The 17,360-nt window shown below is 42.2% G+C and overlaps 1 protein-coding gene across 2 annotated transcripts in view; it reads right to left on the bottom strand.

Moving 5' to 3' along the window:
* LOC147890138 (phospholipase D beta 2-like) overlaps positions 1-2,797 on the bottom strand; it is a 124,507-nt gene extending 121,710 nt beyond the window's left edge. For both annotated transcript variants that reach the window (XM_087390179.1, XM_087390180.1), the window contains exon 1: positions 1,494-2,797. In XM_087390179.1, coding sequence (XP_087246305.1) covers positions 1,494-2,423 — 930 coding nt within the window. In that variant the 5' untranslated portion in view covers positions 2,424-2,797. The remainder of the gene's footprint in view (positions 1-1,493) is intronic.
* Positions 2,798-17,360: the final 14,563 nt, after the last annotated feature.

Below are 17,360 nucleotides of genomic sequence, written 5' to 3'. Positions count from 1 at the left end.
TGGCTGTCCAAGAGGGATGGCTTGGAGTTGTGTTTGTAGGGCACAACAACGAGGCCCACCTAAGCTCATTGGGAGCACACGGGCCGAGTGTCTTGAGAGTGCCACGGAGGTAGGAGAACGACCGTTTGATTGTGCATAGGGGTCCACATCTAGATAGCACTCTGCTACTAGTGGGTGAGACACTGGGCGTACATTTTGTATTGTGTCTATTGTGGACAGAAATATAAGTTTTGTTGGATCTACATCTCTCCTGTGCATTGCTCATTTATTTACTGCACATGTATGTTAAGTACACATAAGTAAAGAAGATTTGGATTCCATATTAACACCTCTGTGTGAATTCATGGGCGCTCTATTAGCCTTCCGTTGTGCATACCCATTGTTTTCTAACACCTCACACCAAGAACCTTCCAAGAGACTACACAAGAAGCCCTTTGTCCAATAAGGACCCAAATAACCGCAACAAAGAACAAAAAGATCGACAGGGAACAGAAAAGGAAGGAAACGATGAGGAGGAAGCAAACAAGAAAAGCTTAGCAATCCCAGAGAAAAACAACACACATTCAAATGAGAAACTCAGCCAGACTAGACTAACAAGGAGGGTAAGAGCATAAAAAAAGGGCAAACATCATTGAAGAAGTTACAACAAAGCAAACTAAAGAAACAAGAGACTCACCAAGCACACTCACTAAACCTATTCAAGAACTCAAAGATATTTGATAACGTAACTGCTGCATCATACACACCCTCAAAAGATAAATCATTTAAGCACGGCAACTGGCCACCACTTGAACAAAAATTCTTATAGAACTTGCATGTCCGCTAAGATGATAGAAAATAATACCTTCATAAGACCAAAACATATCCAATCTTACAAATTAACTTTTTTTATAGAACAAGCGAAAGCACAACGGATATAAGGGAGCTTGAAAGCAACTTTAGACAAGATTATGAGTAAACGAGAAAAATAAAAAATAAAAATAACTTGGTAAGCAAAGCTACACTTATGTTCTCATTAGTACCCAAGCATAAGCTGCCATTTGGGATTTGAAAGATTCCAAAATCTCTTGGGTGAACCCAGTGCTTACTAGCTTTTCTAATCCCAACCAAATAACAAGAACTTCAATAAGAAACAAAGCAGAAAATAAGAATAGAAAATGCGGGGGAGAGAGAGAGAGAGAGAGAAAGAGATTACATTAAGATAAATTTCCACCCCAACACGGAGAGGGGGCAACAACTAATGCTAACACAAGAGAACAACCGTACACATAAGAAACACCACTGTAAACAAGGAAACAATTATTGTCTTTATTTTTTTACTCGTTCATTTTTTAGTTTATTTTAAATTTAAAAATAATAAATAAATATTAAAATAAGGGAGTGGGGGAAAAATATAATAAATTTGTCAAAACTAAACTAAACCGGTACCGAAGAGTAGCAAAAAAACAGCAAGCATTAAAAATTTGGTGAAGAATGTTAAAAGATAGGCTTACGTTTCTTATGACAGAATGTGATGTTTTGTCATCCCATACTAAAAGTAGCACGCTAGTCTCAGATTGTGCCTTCTGCTTTAATAACTCTCCCAGGTTTTTGCAAGCGGCCTCGTGCCCAGTCTGATCAGCTTTTCGAACCAAGCTTACCCTCGTAGAAACGCACCACCCAGCAATGCACACCAGACATTGTGCATCCAAGATAGCTCGGCAGATATCCTCCCAGCATTTACCTTGTTTAAAGTTGACACCCCCGTTAAGATTTATTTCTGGTAAAGCATGGTCTGGTACATGAGCATCTTGGTAGAGTGTTAGCCGTCCACCTTTGCGCAGAGGAAAGTAAGTGTTTGGAACCCCAACTTTGTATCCTCGAACCCCAACTTTGTATCCCTGATCTTCTTCGACTGCACGATATCTCCAAGACAATCGTAGCTTAGCAGATTTCAAACGTTGTCCATCTTTTGTGTACAAATCATAACCCTGTGCCTCTTCATGCTTTTTAGATAACAGCAGCTTTGCTGGTATCTTCACCTCCCCAATGAATTGGGCCCCTAATATATCGTTATCTTTGACGACAAGCTCCAAGTACGCAACTTTATGAGCCGCCGGAATTACAAAGTGCTCGTCCCAAACAGGAGATGTAGTATTGCTGATAACACTAGTTCTTGCTACAGTTGCATCTTGGAGCACCACACACACATAAGGATCGCTAGTAATCTTTGTGCGAGCAGCTGCAGAAGCAGTCTCACATTGATCATACAAAGTCAGGCATTTCCTCAAACCCTCAGAAAGCGCATCCATATTCGGTAACATATCTGCTGAAACGATCGACACTTCCAATGTCCCATGCAAGAGAACGAGCTCCATTGACCGTCTTTCATCTACGTCCGGCCCCCTGCTTCCATTGGGTCGATAAGCATCGCCCATATACATATCGTGTGAAAAAGAGCAATACTCTGAAGAGCTGCAAGACTGAAAGACAAAAATTTGAAATGGTGGTTTGTAAGCTGGCAATTGCTGGGACGAAAGGAAAGCTGAGTGTGTTGGTGACAAATGGGTTCGTAACTGCGGGAAGAAGAAAGGCAGCCGTCGCTGCAGTGTCGCGAATGGGTAGTGAGGAACTGCAAAATCGCAAAAACTTCTGCTACCGGTCTTGCTATTGTCGCACGCAGATTTGCAAGCTTACAACAGCACTCCTCCGTCATCTCTGCCAAAACTTTCCTGTCGCCGAAAACAATAAACAAGAGCAAAAAGCTCTCAAACACGCCACGTCCTGCATACTCAACCAGATCATCCATAGAAGCAAAGGCGTGTGATGCAGTCTTTGCTACTATCGATGATGGGGTTGAGTAAATTTCGAAAGAGATCTTGCTCTGCGAGCAAGCTATCGCTCGCTATGTCATCGAATCTTGTGGAGCAAACAAAGAGCTTCTTCCTACATGCAGTGCTATCACATTTAGAGAAAATAGGATCAAATTATCAATCTTTGGCTTAGTGCTTTGGGGCATTATTCCCAAGAGGGGAATTTGCACTCTCCAAATGTCACGAGAGGCAAAGAATAGCTGATAGGTTGCAACTTTTGCTCCCGTTAACATCCGGAATTCGCTCTTGCTAACATCCGGGATTCGAGTGATGTTAAGCGTGAAAAGAGGCACTCTGTGAAGGGATTTCGAAGAGATTATAACCAATACTTTGCTTCAATTTTGCCACAGCAGTCAGCCGTGCTTCTTAGGTGAATTACTGATCTGTAGCTAAGACTCCGACGACGCTACAAAAGCGTTCCCACGAGCAGGTGCAAAACATTCAAGCTATTTTCACGTTGCTTCAGGGCTTCAAGTCCTCAGTCGCCTGTCCAAATTGGAAGCTGGGCCTCCCGTGGACGACGGGTGCATGAGTTAACCACAACGGTCCAAGGCTAGGTGCGCCTGAATAGGGTCACGGGTGGGTGTGTTTTAAAAAAGAAAAAAATGGTCTATCATGGATCCTCTCTTAGGGTAGGCAACTTGTGGAGGGGCATTTACCCCAGCAACCCATTCCTAGCTAAAATGCTATAGCAACATTTTTGCCAGCGCTGCATTGCCAGCTCGGTAGGCTAGATTGAGAGCTTGCTAACAAAGCATTGCAACGCCCAAGCATTGGAATTGTGGCTGTGAGCAATTTGTCTTCCACTCTATTCGTCAACGAGTCTGCAAAACCCCTATCAACCCTCGTACATGTCAATTTGAGCTGAGGCAAAGCTTTCATGGGGATGCGTTACGACCGTGCTAGCTTTAGCATCACAATGCTGTAATTTCAACATGCGGGGGGGGGGGGGGGGGGGGGGGGCTCTTACACCTCTGATGGGTGGGTAGTGAGGTGAATTTCTCCTTGGAAGACACCCTGCCACCGCTGGAGTCAGCTGTGATTGCCTGAAATGAGGGGCACATCGAATTGGGCGAGGACCCACTTCAAAAGAAAAAGAGGGTAGGGGGGGCATCCAATGCTCTTCCCAAATAGGACATGTCTGCCCCATAATTGCACGCACATGACGCCTACCCAAGCCCAATCTGGTTCACTGATTGATCCTTTCCACACGAAAGGGACGTCCACCCCGTAGTGTATAACCAACCTTATGAGCACTGGATGATATAGCATCCATTTGGGATGCATTGTGCCACGTGTTCATACGTGTTTGGAAGAAGCCCTACGTGACATGTACCAATCACCCTAAACCATGCCGTTTTTGTTTATGGGGACTTTTGGATTTCTCAAGTTCAATTTTATTTTTGCCACCCATGTTCAGAATTCCTCAAACCTCCGCCCTTCTTCCTCTCTAGAGTTCATTTAAAGCCAAATCCTCATCCTTCAATTTATCCAATCCCATAGCTTGTCACTCAAGCTTGTCCTTCCCAGTGAAATTGACCTGTTAACCCAAGAACTCCATACGCATGCGGCTAAATTGTATGTGACAAAGGTAGCTCTTGCTCGTTTTTTCTATAACATCTCTAATTTCTAAAAGGTAACCTGCAAACCAATTGCTGTGTCTCATGAATTTTTGTTTTCTCATCGCCTATTTGTTTTCTATGAAGACTTTTTTTCCTTGTGTTTAAGTTTGAGATGATCTATAGGCAAGCTTCACTCTCATTTCTTTCAACATCCGAAGGTCATCTCTTTGTCAAAAGTAAGCCTGACACGTGGCATTTCTTCGAGCATGCTTCATCTTCTTAAACCTCTTTGCTTTCTTATATCCAAATTGTGCCACAATACATCCCTTTTATCTTGTAGAGCTCACAAATGCATTCTGAAGCTCGGCATGTGTGAGCTCCCATTTCTTTGAGACTCGAAAATCTTTGATATAGTGCTGTAGAAGCAAGTGTGGTTGTCGAAAGGTGGATGATACTATAGTAGCATGAATCCACTAGGCTAGCAAGCTAAGAACTAGTGGGCACTCGCTTGGCGATAGCTTTGTCTTGTACACCGTCTTGCATGCTCCCCTCCCAATGACAAAGTTTTTTGAGAAGGACAATGTGGCTTCCACTATGTCATTGGAGTTGAATCCTAATGATAGGGAGAAGTGTGATTCTTCCACTCTGTGCTATGTATGTAATTCTGCAAAAGCCTTTCTTGATTTCCATCCTCATTGGCACTTCCCTCCCCCTCCCCTGATGTCATCCCCTACCTCCAACTCGATCACCCCATCATAAAACCTCTAGGTCCAAAGCATCAGCAACTTCCAAGACTATGGCCACTTTGACTTATCCTGCCCAATGTTGCAGGTGACATCGGCAACTTCCAAGACTATGGCCACTTTGACTTATCCTGCCCAATGTTGCAGGTGACATCGCCTTTACTTGTGGCTAATCCTCACAAAGGGAGCCATCCTCTCTTCTGATATCGTCATGGCTACACATCCCTATTCACATTAGTGACTCTCACCTTTTCCCTAAAAATATAAGTTTCCTCATGGGCTGGATTATTGTGATCATGTCCTTGATAACTGTCCAAATGCCTCCAATACACTCCGCAAAAAGAGTTGCATTTGAGCCATATATTGAGCTTGAACGAGTGCTATGGCTGCACAGAATTCATTCGAGACAACTTGAGTACATATTCACAAATCCTGCTTGCTTGGAGTCTACAATACGTGCACTAATTGTGTCGTTCAAAGCCTATGAGAAAACGAATGGTAATTGTGGGAAGGACAGTCACATTGTTTTTTCTGTCCTTTTTTTCGAGCGATGAATCATCACATATTGATTACAATGGGCTTACATGGTTGTGCACTTCAGAACCTCTTGATTAGCTTTCATTTGTTTCAAAAATCATGCTTCTAGATCATGGAGTGTGTAGCAAATTGAGAGAGAGAGAGAGAGAGTTGGTTCGGACCAAGTGTGTGACTCATTGTTGGTCTATATTACCTCGTCTTACTCAACGTGTAGGGAGGAGAGGAGGAGTGTGATAGTTGGAGTAGAGTGTGTCGCTCATAGTTTCTAGCGTGTATCACTCCCTTCTAAGTTGATATCTGGATGTGGGGCTCACAATTGTTGGCCTATATCATCTCGATAACAACAATCTCAATTGGATGCATAGTTGATAAAACTTAATCTACATCATCTTGATTTCCTATTGTTGTTCCATGTTATAGCTTTTGTTTAGTATTGTTATATATATGAGAACAAATGGTGGGAGCAAGAGTGGGAGTGATAGAAAAAATAGCCCAAATAGCATCGAAAACCCTGAAATTCAAGTGTATCAAGTCATTTGGAGGATTGTTTTAAGACATAATGCTAGCGACTCTTTTTTTTGGTTGGGTAAAGGGATTATTTTGAGTTGCTAAGCGACTCTATTGTTTTTGTTTTTATGTACTTGCAAGCTCCACCCTCACCAAGAGCTTGCTTCACAACCATGGCACCCTCAATTCGATAGAATGAATCTGGAAATGATGTATCTTTGAATTGAGGAATGAACCCATGCGAACACTATATTATAGAATTTGGAAATCTCCCAAGTCCCACTTTCAAATAAGGATTAAGATTTGACCATGTGGCTAAATCTTAACCCCTTTGTTGAAAGTTGGACTTGGGAGGATTCCCTAATATAGTGTTTAGGGAGGATTCTACTTGCAAGTAAGAGATTGAGATTTGACCATGTGATCAAACCCTAACAAGATTGGGAATTCCCAAACTATTTGAAAATTCCCAAATGTGGCAAAACTAAAGTGACAGCGTCACAATTGCGTTGGTCAGTGAATTCGACTAGACTAATGCATGTTGGATAACCTGTGTCTCTTGCTTTGTACGTCCCATATTTCATAAGTAGCTTGCCTTCAAATGCAAAACGATGGCATACAAATGAGATACAAACTCACATGAACCCCCTATGAGAAGCATTAGTAAGGAGTTACTACCACTAGTGAATCTCTCATTGATACAGATCAAATCCCTCAGATTTGAATTGATGCTTTGCAAAATAGGTTCCCTGTAGTAAAGGTCTACCATGCTACTGAGAGTATTTAATTCCTTACCAACCTCTTTCTTTATGGAAGAGTTCTTGCTCATTACAATGTTGGATATATCTATATTAGAGACAACTTCGCTGCCATTGTTGGAGAAATCGTCACAACTTCATATATTGTGGTTCCTTCTCATTTTCATTTGTTATGGTGATGCAATTATAATGAATTAATACATTCCTCATTATAGTGAATGCCTTCACAAAGATGTATTGGTAACTGTAACATATATGATCCATGAATGTCACATAATATTATATGCTCGGATCAAGGGATGTCTCACATTGTGAAAATTTATCGACATACGATACCAGGGGGTCAAATAGTGTAACATGTGCATGGACACAATTTATTTGATTTTTCTCTTTAAAAAACTTCAAGAGGAAATCTTGTCATCAAAATACACAAGCATAATAAATTTTCACACATTTATGTAAGTGTAATGAGACATCCATGATCAATAGTGTCAATGTAAGCCATAATGTTTTATATGAGGTGAGATTGCGGGGTCATAACACAAGCTACACGTGAAACAATAGGCACACAACCTAGAGTTCAAGTAAAAGTACTTCAATCTATGCCTCCTCGGCTATAGCCGAGAATGCTTTCTTAAGTGATTTGGTTGCACTACATTTTTGGATTGTTGAATTCTTCAAGCATGACCCAATGCTCGGTGTGTTTTCTATAACTTGTCACAAGCATAGAGGCATTGGATGGTCTGGCCTTGCCTCGTGAATTTTCTTTCTATGGACTCGGATTGAATGGCGAGGTAGCATTCGTTGGTACTGTAGAAACTATCACAAGTTGAGGACTTAGGATTACAGAATAGATTAGCCCGTATACCATTCACTCCTACTAGATCCCTTGGATGCAATAAATCTACATCATAGCAAAATTCTAGTCAAAGAATCACTAAGCGATTATTAGATGAATGAATGTGAACTAACACCTCCATTCAAATCACCTGCTAGGTCAGCATGTGTGCCTAGAACTCCAACAAGATCCATTAAAGCCAATAAACTACAACACAATCCAATTTTAAGCCATAGAATCATGAAGAATTTTTGCCGCTTACCAGGTCAATGCAAATAAGTGGAAATCTATGGTCGATTTATCTTATAGAACTCTAGCACCTAAAGGTTGATTTCATGAAGTCATGTCGACATTAGTTAGCAATTGCAAATTCCACAACATCATGTCCCTAATCACACACTCAAAACACACACTACAATAGTTGTCATGGTTGTACTAGTGATAGGCTCACTCAAAAATTTAAGCCTTATGACAAAATGGAAATGTGTACAGGAAGATCGGTGTCTAAAGTCCAAATACTCCTCTTTTGGTAAGTCAAGCCCTGTGCCATTCATTGTAGAAGAAAACTCTGAAAAACATATGGAGTCAAGTGTCATAGGAAAAAACAATCGCATGCACTTGAATTGAAGCACATTCCAAACAAATGCATCTACCATAGAGATAAGAGTTCCCCTCATCATCGTTTCCTCCACCATATCCCTTGAATTTCTTCTCCAATTATGCAGTAACCCCCACTGTGTCAAAATACTCCTCATTCTTTGTTAAGTCAAGCCCTATGCCATTCACTACAGAGGAAAACTCTAGAAAACACACGAAGTCAAGTCTCATAGGCAGAAATAATTGGATGCACTAGAATCAAAGCACATTCGAGACAGACGCATCCATCATAGAGAGAAGAGTGCCTATCATCATCATTTCCTCCACCATATCCCCCAAATTTATTCTCTTAATCTGCTATTGTCAAGGCGGGGGGGGGGGGGGGGGGGGCTTCTACCACTTCCGAAAGTATTACCGGAGGCCTAGGGCCATTGGTGCAAGGAGCAAGCAGGACGTGCCAACGGTGTCATGGATGGTGTGTGGGGCGAGTGTTGGTCAATGGTGTCAATGATGTGCGAGTGATACAAGTGCAAGTGTGGTGTGAGCAAAGAGAAATACTAAATCATGGATGGTGTGTGGGGTGAGTGTTGGTCGATGGTGTTAATGATGTGCGAGTGATACAAGTGCAAGTGTGGTTTGAGCAAAGAGAAAGACTAAAGTGGAACAAAATCACAAGAGCCGACCCTTGACATGAATGGAACAAAACTCCAGCCACATGACACAAGGTCTGTTATACCAGGTGAAGGGAGAGTAGGGGAGGAGAACACAACGATAAGAGGTGTTAGAGGAGCGAGTAGAGATGGAAAGAAGCATAGTTCATTGGAAGGAATGAATCATGCAATAATCATGAACTCATAAGAGTTACACCAAATGACTGATACGCCAAGGAAGATACACACTAGGCAAGCTCTTGAATCTGGCCTCTCTCTCTCTCTCTTGCCCTATGTACCTATATTGAATGCACACCCCTAGAATGCCCCCTCCTCCCCCTTTTTTCCCTCTTCACCTTCCCCTCGTCGGCTCCTCCTTGCTGAAAATCCCCTTCCCTCCTTCCTATTGGTTGTCTTCCTATCTCCTTAGCCGTTCTGTCACTTCATCCTTGATGGCTTCTGCAACTCCCCAACCTCCTACGAGTCAGTGAGTAAAGTACTCCATGTGTACTCCTGTTTGTTCCATGTGCACTTGACACTAGTTGGTGGCAAGGGTTGGTGCACCACCTGTGCACCTGTGCTCTCTTAACCTACTGTAGTCCAGTGCGTTAGTACTTCACTCTAACCAAGGGTAGATAATCGAGGGTAGATCAGCTTTGGTCTAGGATTGGTACTCCTCTAGTCATGTGCTGCTCTAGTCAAGTCATGTATCGGTCACTCCAATGACCAAGATGTGAACAAGGTGTGACCTAGGTGTGACCCAAGTGTGAACAAGGTGTGACCTTGGTGTGACTCTTGGTGACTCCTGGTGACCAAGATTTGACCAATAAAGTACAACAGCTACACGTATCATGTTATAAAAAAAAGCACAATTCCAAGTCTAAATTGAAAAAATTAAAGAAAAAATCACAATGTTGAAAGATGAAGAAACCTCTCTGGAATGTCATACTATCAATGTCCATAGATTCCATAGAGAACTCACGTTTTGGGGTTACTTCCATCATCGCTAGGATCCACGAAGACACAAGAAACATAGAGATTGGCAAAACCTACAGGACGGTGCAAAACATTGGCAAAGCACTCGTTATATAGGATTCCAAAACATTGATGCATGCTCCACTCTGCATGGTCACAAGAATGTGTAAGAACGCCATCACCAACCCAAATAGCGCCATCTAAACAATGCCAACAATAACAAGAAGGCCTTTTAATTTGAGCTGAGGAAAAGCTTTCATGGGAACGTGTTGCGACTACGCTAGTTGTAGCATCAGAATGCTAAAATTTTTGCATTGGAAACCTCATGAGGGGAGGCCCTCTTACACCTTTGATGTGCAGGTGGCGATGTGAAATTCTCTCTAGAAGGGGAATTGATACACCTTGCCACCCTCAGAGTTAATTGTGATTGATTGAAATGAGGGGTAGACATAGCATCCATTTGGGATGCATTATGCCATGTGTTTAGACGTGTTTGAGAGAAGCCCTACGTGACACGTGACACGTCTCAATCACGCTCCTCTATGCCATTTTTGTTGATGGGGACTTTTTGATTTTGCAAGTTTTATTTGATTTGTGCGATCCACACTTAGAGTTCCTCAAAGCTCCACCCTTCTTCCTCTCTAGAGTTCATTTTAAGCTAGCTCCTCATCCTTCAACTTATCCAATCCCATAGCCTATCCTTCCCATAGCTTGTCACTCAAGCTTGTCCTTCCCAATGTAATTCACTCAGTTAACCCAAGAACTTCCAAAGGCATGCGACTAAATTGTATGTGACAACAGTAGCTCTTGGTCATTTTTTCAATAACTTCTCTGACTTCCTAAAGGTACCCACTGCGCTCTCATGAACTTTTGTTTTCTCATCGCCTGTTTGTTTTATATGAAGACTTTTTTTACTTGTGTTTGGGTTTGAGATGATCTAAATTCAAGCTTCACTCTCATTATTTCAACATCTCTTTGTCCAAAGTAAGCCTCACACGTGGCATTTCTTCGAGCCTACTTCATCTTCTTAAACTTCTTTGCTTTCTTTGTAGAACTCACAAATGCATTTTGAAGCTTGGCATCTGTGAAGTCCACTTTCTTTAAGACTAAAAAATCGTTGATATAGTGCTATACAAGCAAGCTTGGTTGTCAAAAGGTGAATGACACTAGCATGAATCCACCAGGTTGGCAAGTTGAGAACTAGTGGCCACTTGCTTGGTGGTAGCTTCACTTTGTACATTGTCTCACATGCTCCCCTCCCAATGACAGTTTTTTGAGCAGTACTTTGTGGCTTCCACTATGTCCTGGAAGTTGAATCCTAATGATAGGGGGGAGAAGTATGATTCTTCTACACTGTGCTGTGTATCTAGTTTTGCAAAAGCCTTTCCTGATTTCTGTCTTCATTGGCACCCCTCCCCCTCCTTTGATGTCATCCCTTATATCCAACTCAATCACCCCCTCATAAAACCTCTCTTCAAAGCATCACAAACTTTGAAGATTATGGCTACTTTGGCTATCCTTCCCAGTATCACAGGTGACACAGCCTTTACTTGTGGGCTAATCCTCACAAAAGGAATCATCCTCGCTTTTGATATCATCATGGCCTACTCACCCCTCTTCACCAAAGCAACCTCTAACCTTTTCCCTAAAAGAATGATTTTCCTCATGGGCTAGATATTCTGATCATGTCCTTGAGAGCTGTCCAAATGCCTCCAATACACACTGCACAAAGAGCTAAATTTTAGCCATATTTTGAGCTTGGATGAGTGCTATGGCTGCACAAAATTCATTTGAGCCAACTTGAGTACATATTCACAAATCTAGCTTGCTTGGACTCTATAATAGGTGCACTAATTGTAGTTTGAAGCCTATGAGAAAACAAATGGTAATTGTGTTCCCACAATTACCATTCGGTTGTGCACTTCATAGCCTCTTGATTAGCTTTCATTTGCTTCAAAAATTGTGCTTATAATGCCTAACAAATTGTGTGTGTGTGTGTGTGAGAGAGAGAGAGAGAGAGAGAGAGAGAGAGAGAGTTGGTTAGGACCAGGTGTGTGACTTACTGTTCTTGGTCTATATCTTGGGGCGTGAACTCCTAAAATACATTCTACATATCCTCGGTATGAAATTCGAGGGACCTGGGGACAAGGTTCTATATAAATATGCTAGTTAGATAGGGGAAGTAGGACAAAGGACTATGAAAAATATGCAAGCCTCATATGCACAGCGGGGCTACATGGGTCTTAAATAAATTATGCAAGGTTAGGTTGATACCACAATGCTTTAGGAATATTATGCAAAAAGGAAAGTGGGGGTCTATAGACTTAGGTTGGTTTTAAATGAAAATACAAAGGAAACATGATACCTTATGATTTTGAATTGAATTTCGATACATAAGGACCCCTCCAAAGTATGCAAGCTATAGCTCTATTTAAAGCTTATGAACTAGAGGATAAGATGGAATGCATAAATTTCAACTTTTATTAGCGGCATAAAAAGTTATGGACCTCATATTAGGGATTTCACAAGTTTCAATTAGGCCTTCACTTGGTGGGCCTCCAACTTGAGGTTGCTAGTCATAGACATGGTGTAAGAAATGTACTCAAAATGCCTATGAAATGACTATCTGAATCAACTGCAATACACTATTTCTATCAAGGGCAATATGTACTATTGGTGAAGATAGAATTGTAATATATAATCCAATCTGTTACAAGGCTTGTGGCAAATGATGCCGAGAATAACCAAGAGGCTTTACAAGGCTTAAATGATGTGCACAATGCCAAAAAATAGCCAAATAGGCTTTTCAATGGTGGCATGTGAGTGCAAAATGAACAAATATGCAATTTGCCCTCTGATCAATCACTCAATGCCTCTGAAAAAACTATGAAGTCTGCTCACTGAATTGTGGAACGTTGGGTTTTAGGAAATGTGATGATGTGAAACCGCGTGAGGGAAGGGACTGACTCCAAGTAGGAACTATTTAGGAATTTTTGGGCATGGCTTCGATTGGCTGCTTTGGAGTTCTCTCTGCTATGGATGATCTCTGAACTAGACCAACCGTCCAACGACTAAAAAAGTAGCAAATAATTCATTTTCTTTGTTCGTTTTAGGTGTTGGGTCAGATGCGTCGATGTAGAGGCTGATGTGACTGTAAGACGTGGATTTATCATCGCCGAGGATCAAAAGTATGTGATATTTGCACCAAAATGTGCGCATGATGTGACGAGCGCATAGAGCACAAAAAATTGAGTGGTTTTCCTTTTTGAACGCCCTCAAATTCTTCCTGGATCAAGAGATATGGCTTGATGTAAATGGAGGGGCAAAAAGGGTGCACAATGATGACATGGTAGAGTGAGTCACATGCAGAGGTGTGCCTGCCAAGGGGTGTGCCAGTGGAGCACAGTGTTGATGTGGCACCTGTGTGCATATGGAGCATCCAATAACTGCTTACCAAGAGACTATGCCTAGCAGGGGCTGTGCCATGTGACAGTTTGACTAGACTACTAACATGGCAGGTGATGACTCAGATGATGATGTGGCAATTGCTAGGTGGATGATGACATGGCACATGGAGAGAATCTACTGACATGGTGATGCTAACGTGGTGCTGCAGACATGGCATGTATGAGGTGGCTGGTCCACTGGTCAATAATGATGTGGCATGCTGACTAAACATTGATGACATGGCACCTTGGTGGGGTTTGTTGATGCGGTAGGTAAGGTGTGATGTGGCCTTAGAGGATGTGATGCCACGTGGCATATTAGAGGCACACCACGTGTCACAAGGGTAGCCAACCCCTTGTGATAAGATTCGATGGAATCTTAAAAGATTATGCCAAAATCTAGATGCAAAGATCCGGTGTTGTGGAGTGCACCATTCGTTGTGGTCATGGGGCTGTGGAGCCGTGGAGGGCAATGTAGACGAACTCATTGGAGCCTTTGAAGGTGCATCATTGGAGCTTCCCTTCGTGGAGGTCGTTGCTGGGGAGCCGTCCTGGTGCTCATCGCCCGGTAAAGAACATTGGAGGAGCAGTCCGTTGGAGTCTTGGAGCTTTTGTTGTCGCTGCTGTAGCTGGTGTGGCATGGCTGTCTCGTTAGGAGCCCACGCGAACAACCACGAGCTACATCCATCTCCGATCTCCCATAGCTCCAACGGTTGGAGGGTCGCTCGTTGAGGATGGAGCCAGCAAGGTCGTAAGTCAGGTCATTGGAGACTTTTCGTTCGGTCGTTAGCCTGCAGGGCTAGTGGTTAGCTGCAGTCCGTCCTGAAGGCTGGCGCTGAAGTTGCGCTGGAGGTGGACTCATTTGGCGCTTTGTGTTGAGTGCTGGCTGGAATGCTAGAGTCTGCAGCAGGTCGGGTTGAGCGTCGGGGAGCAGCTGGTTGATGGCGCTGTAGTTGTTGTAGGCATAAGGAGTCATTTCATTGGAGAGGTCGCTATGCATGGATGTGTAGGAGATCTTTGATGGGCTGGCAAAGCGTATATGTCGCTAGCAAAGCGTGTATCTTTGACGGGCTAGCGCTTGGAGTTGAATTAAGGCCATGGAGCCTTTGCTGCCATGAAGCATGGACGCTACTGTGTAGTTGTCCATGCTGGAGACTTGGGAGCCCATAAGTCGATTCGGCAGTGCTGGTATGCAGTCCATGAGGCATCCTTAGAGACTATGTCGCTCTTAAACTCACTCTTGAAGATCTTTGAAAAGGAGAACTAGGGCTCTCTCTCCCTAGAACTAATGGAAGAGTACGATTCTCTCCAAATGCAAACAACGTTCAATGAAGACTACGCACTTTCAATACAAGTTGAATAAATTAAAAAAGCCTGCTGGAAGCTGAGAGAGAGAAGAACAAGAAGAAGAAGAGAGAGAGAGAGAAAGGGGGAGAAAAAAATGGGGACAAAAATAGCAAAAATCCATGTCATTTTCCTTTATGAAGGGAAATAGTCTTTACTAAAGCCTTCCCTCCTCAGGGCACGCCAAAAATAAAAATAGATAAATGAAGACTATGCAATAGCAGGATTCGAGAGAATCATCTTTGCAAATTTTATTCATTGATGCCATGGTTGAGAAGCCAGGCTATTATTCATGGTTTGCTCCCCAAATGGAGTTTTATTGAATGCCATGCCTTTATTTGTTTTTATCCTTATTTCTTTCAAAGACCAAAATCATAATTGGGAACATATTTCTTGGAGAGACTTTTGTCATGTTGGTCTTTGGATTTTGTTGAAGCTTTTCTAGTCTTGTACTTGAGTTGATAGGCATGTTGGCAACTAGTATAGGGAGTTGGCAATTGAGCTCATATCCAGATATGGTTTTGGCAAAAATGAAACCTCTTCATTTTGTAAGATGGATGGTTGGATTGTGTTCCATCCTTGAATGATGTATGTCTCTGTTGACTTGTTTGCCTTTGGTGATGCATGTAGGTCTGTATTTGCTCTACTTTCGATCACTTGGGTTTCATTCTTTCCATTTGGTGAAAGCATTCCATTTGTGGTTGGGATGAGCTCGAAATCCAGTATATACCAACCCCAGTACCTACATATATACCGACTACCACACCGACTGCTATTTTGATGTCTACACCAACACCTTCCACACCCGCAAACTGTACCAACGATCTTCATGCCTATGCTCGTGAAGCGTTGATAGACAGCGTCGAAAAGAGGCCCATGTCTTGTAGAGTTAAAAAAACGAGCAATGCTAGAGCAAGTAGTAAGCATTCAAGAACACACGTGATACATGACACTATTGATAGACTACCGAGCCAATTGATGCCACAATGAGCAGTGCCAACCGATAGAAGAACAAAGTGCAATTTTATTTCCCTTAGTTTATTGAGCAAGTTGCCATGATTTGTGTGCACACCTTGATCTTGGTAGTTTTGATTGCCTTGTTGCATCATTAGAGCTTCTATCTCCTTACCTTGCTTGCCATTTGCCTACCCTTGAGCCCATAGAGCTTTAAGGATTAAGCACCAGGCTCTTTGGCTTCAGGCTCTGCCAGCTAGAAGCCTTAAAAATTGAATGTGTAACACTCTACACATCTTTTTAAACTTTCGTGCATGTGAGTACCTCCGTTTCATATGTCGTCCTCGTGAGGCACATTGTAAATGATGACTCCATGCTTGGCGTGTCTCCCATTTTTGTGGATATAGGCTTAGTCTTTGTAGGCTTTGCACAATGTCGTTGAGGTACCCATACTTATTTTAGCACATTGCGTGGTCTATCAATAGTTGCAGGGTCATTGTTTACTTGCGTGTAGCCATTTTTGGTGAGGTTGAGGGACTTTTCTGTATATGGGTATCTTGCATGACCCATAACTTATGCATTGCTCAATGGAATTTGGCAAAGTTTGTCTTCAAGTTATAGTACACATTCTGAACTTCAACATGAGAGCAAAAAATTATGGAATAAGGATTTGGAACGGAACCGTTAAAGCATTACAAGTGTTATGTTGTATGTGAAGCATGCATCCTAAAGACTATGGGATATAGCAATTTATTCAAAAGCATCAAAATTTTGTTCTATATATACATGCAACCAAGTAATCATTCTAAAGTACACTACATGAGCTTCTCCTCAACCGAAGGACACACCTAAATGAGATCATTATGCATGGGTTAATGGGCCTCCAATGTTGTGCTAAAGTGATGCATACCCATTTGAGGGCACGCTCCATAACTTTCTTTTGATTTGTTGAAAACCAAAACGGATTGAAAATTTGCAATCCAAACTATTGGAACTAGTGCATGGTGGTCTTAAAACATTGATAATTGTTGGTATTGGTATCTAGATTCACCCTAAAATAGAAGAAGTTGGAAAAGTGCAATTTGTGCATGTGCAAAGATATTTTAATAAACCCAACACTATTTACAATTTTAAATTGTTTCTTTTTCCATGCACTTGCTTGCTATATGGCTCATAAGCATGCCAAAGGTCATTGCATTTAATAATACACAGCATTAAACCCGATAGCGTGGCCTTTGGCCTATTTGTGTTTTGAAGCATTTTAGGTCACATTGCACTTGTTTGGGATATCCAAGTCTACTGATGTGTATCGCTGGAGGGGGAAAAATCGGCACCTGAAATTTCGCTACTCCCGCGAATTTTAAATTTTCACACCTCCCACCTATCAAATCTTGGAAGATTAAGTATCTGCAACTTGTCCCCACCCTGCAACGTGCACACACCTCGACGTGACCTTGCATAGACTTTGGTTTGCCATTGTCTTCTTTCGGGTAAGTTGTCTTCTATTCTTTGCTTGCCTCACCAGCTAGCTTCTCTGGGTCTATTCTGATCGTGGCCATGGTGTCAATGGCAACATGCAGCTCGCCATGGCTTGTAAGAG

The sequence above is a fragment of the Dipteris shenzhenensis genome, chromosome 19 (genome assembly GCF_047967505.1).
Source record: "Dipteris shenzhenensis isolate YYH24624 ecotype China chromosome 19, Dip_SZ_1.0, whole genome shotgun sequence".
NCBI lineage: Eukaryota > Viridiplantae > Streptophyta > Polypodiopsida > Gleicheniales > Dipteridaceae > Dipteris > Dipteris shenzhenensis.
The sequence above is the reverse complement of the archived record's forward strand: the minus strand, read 5'-3'. Positions and strand labels throughout refer to the sequence as shown.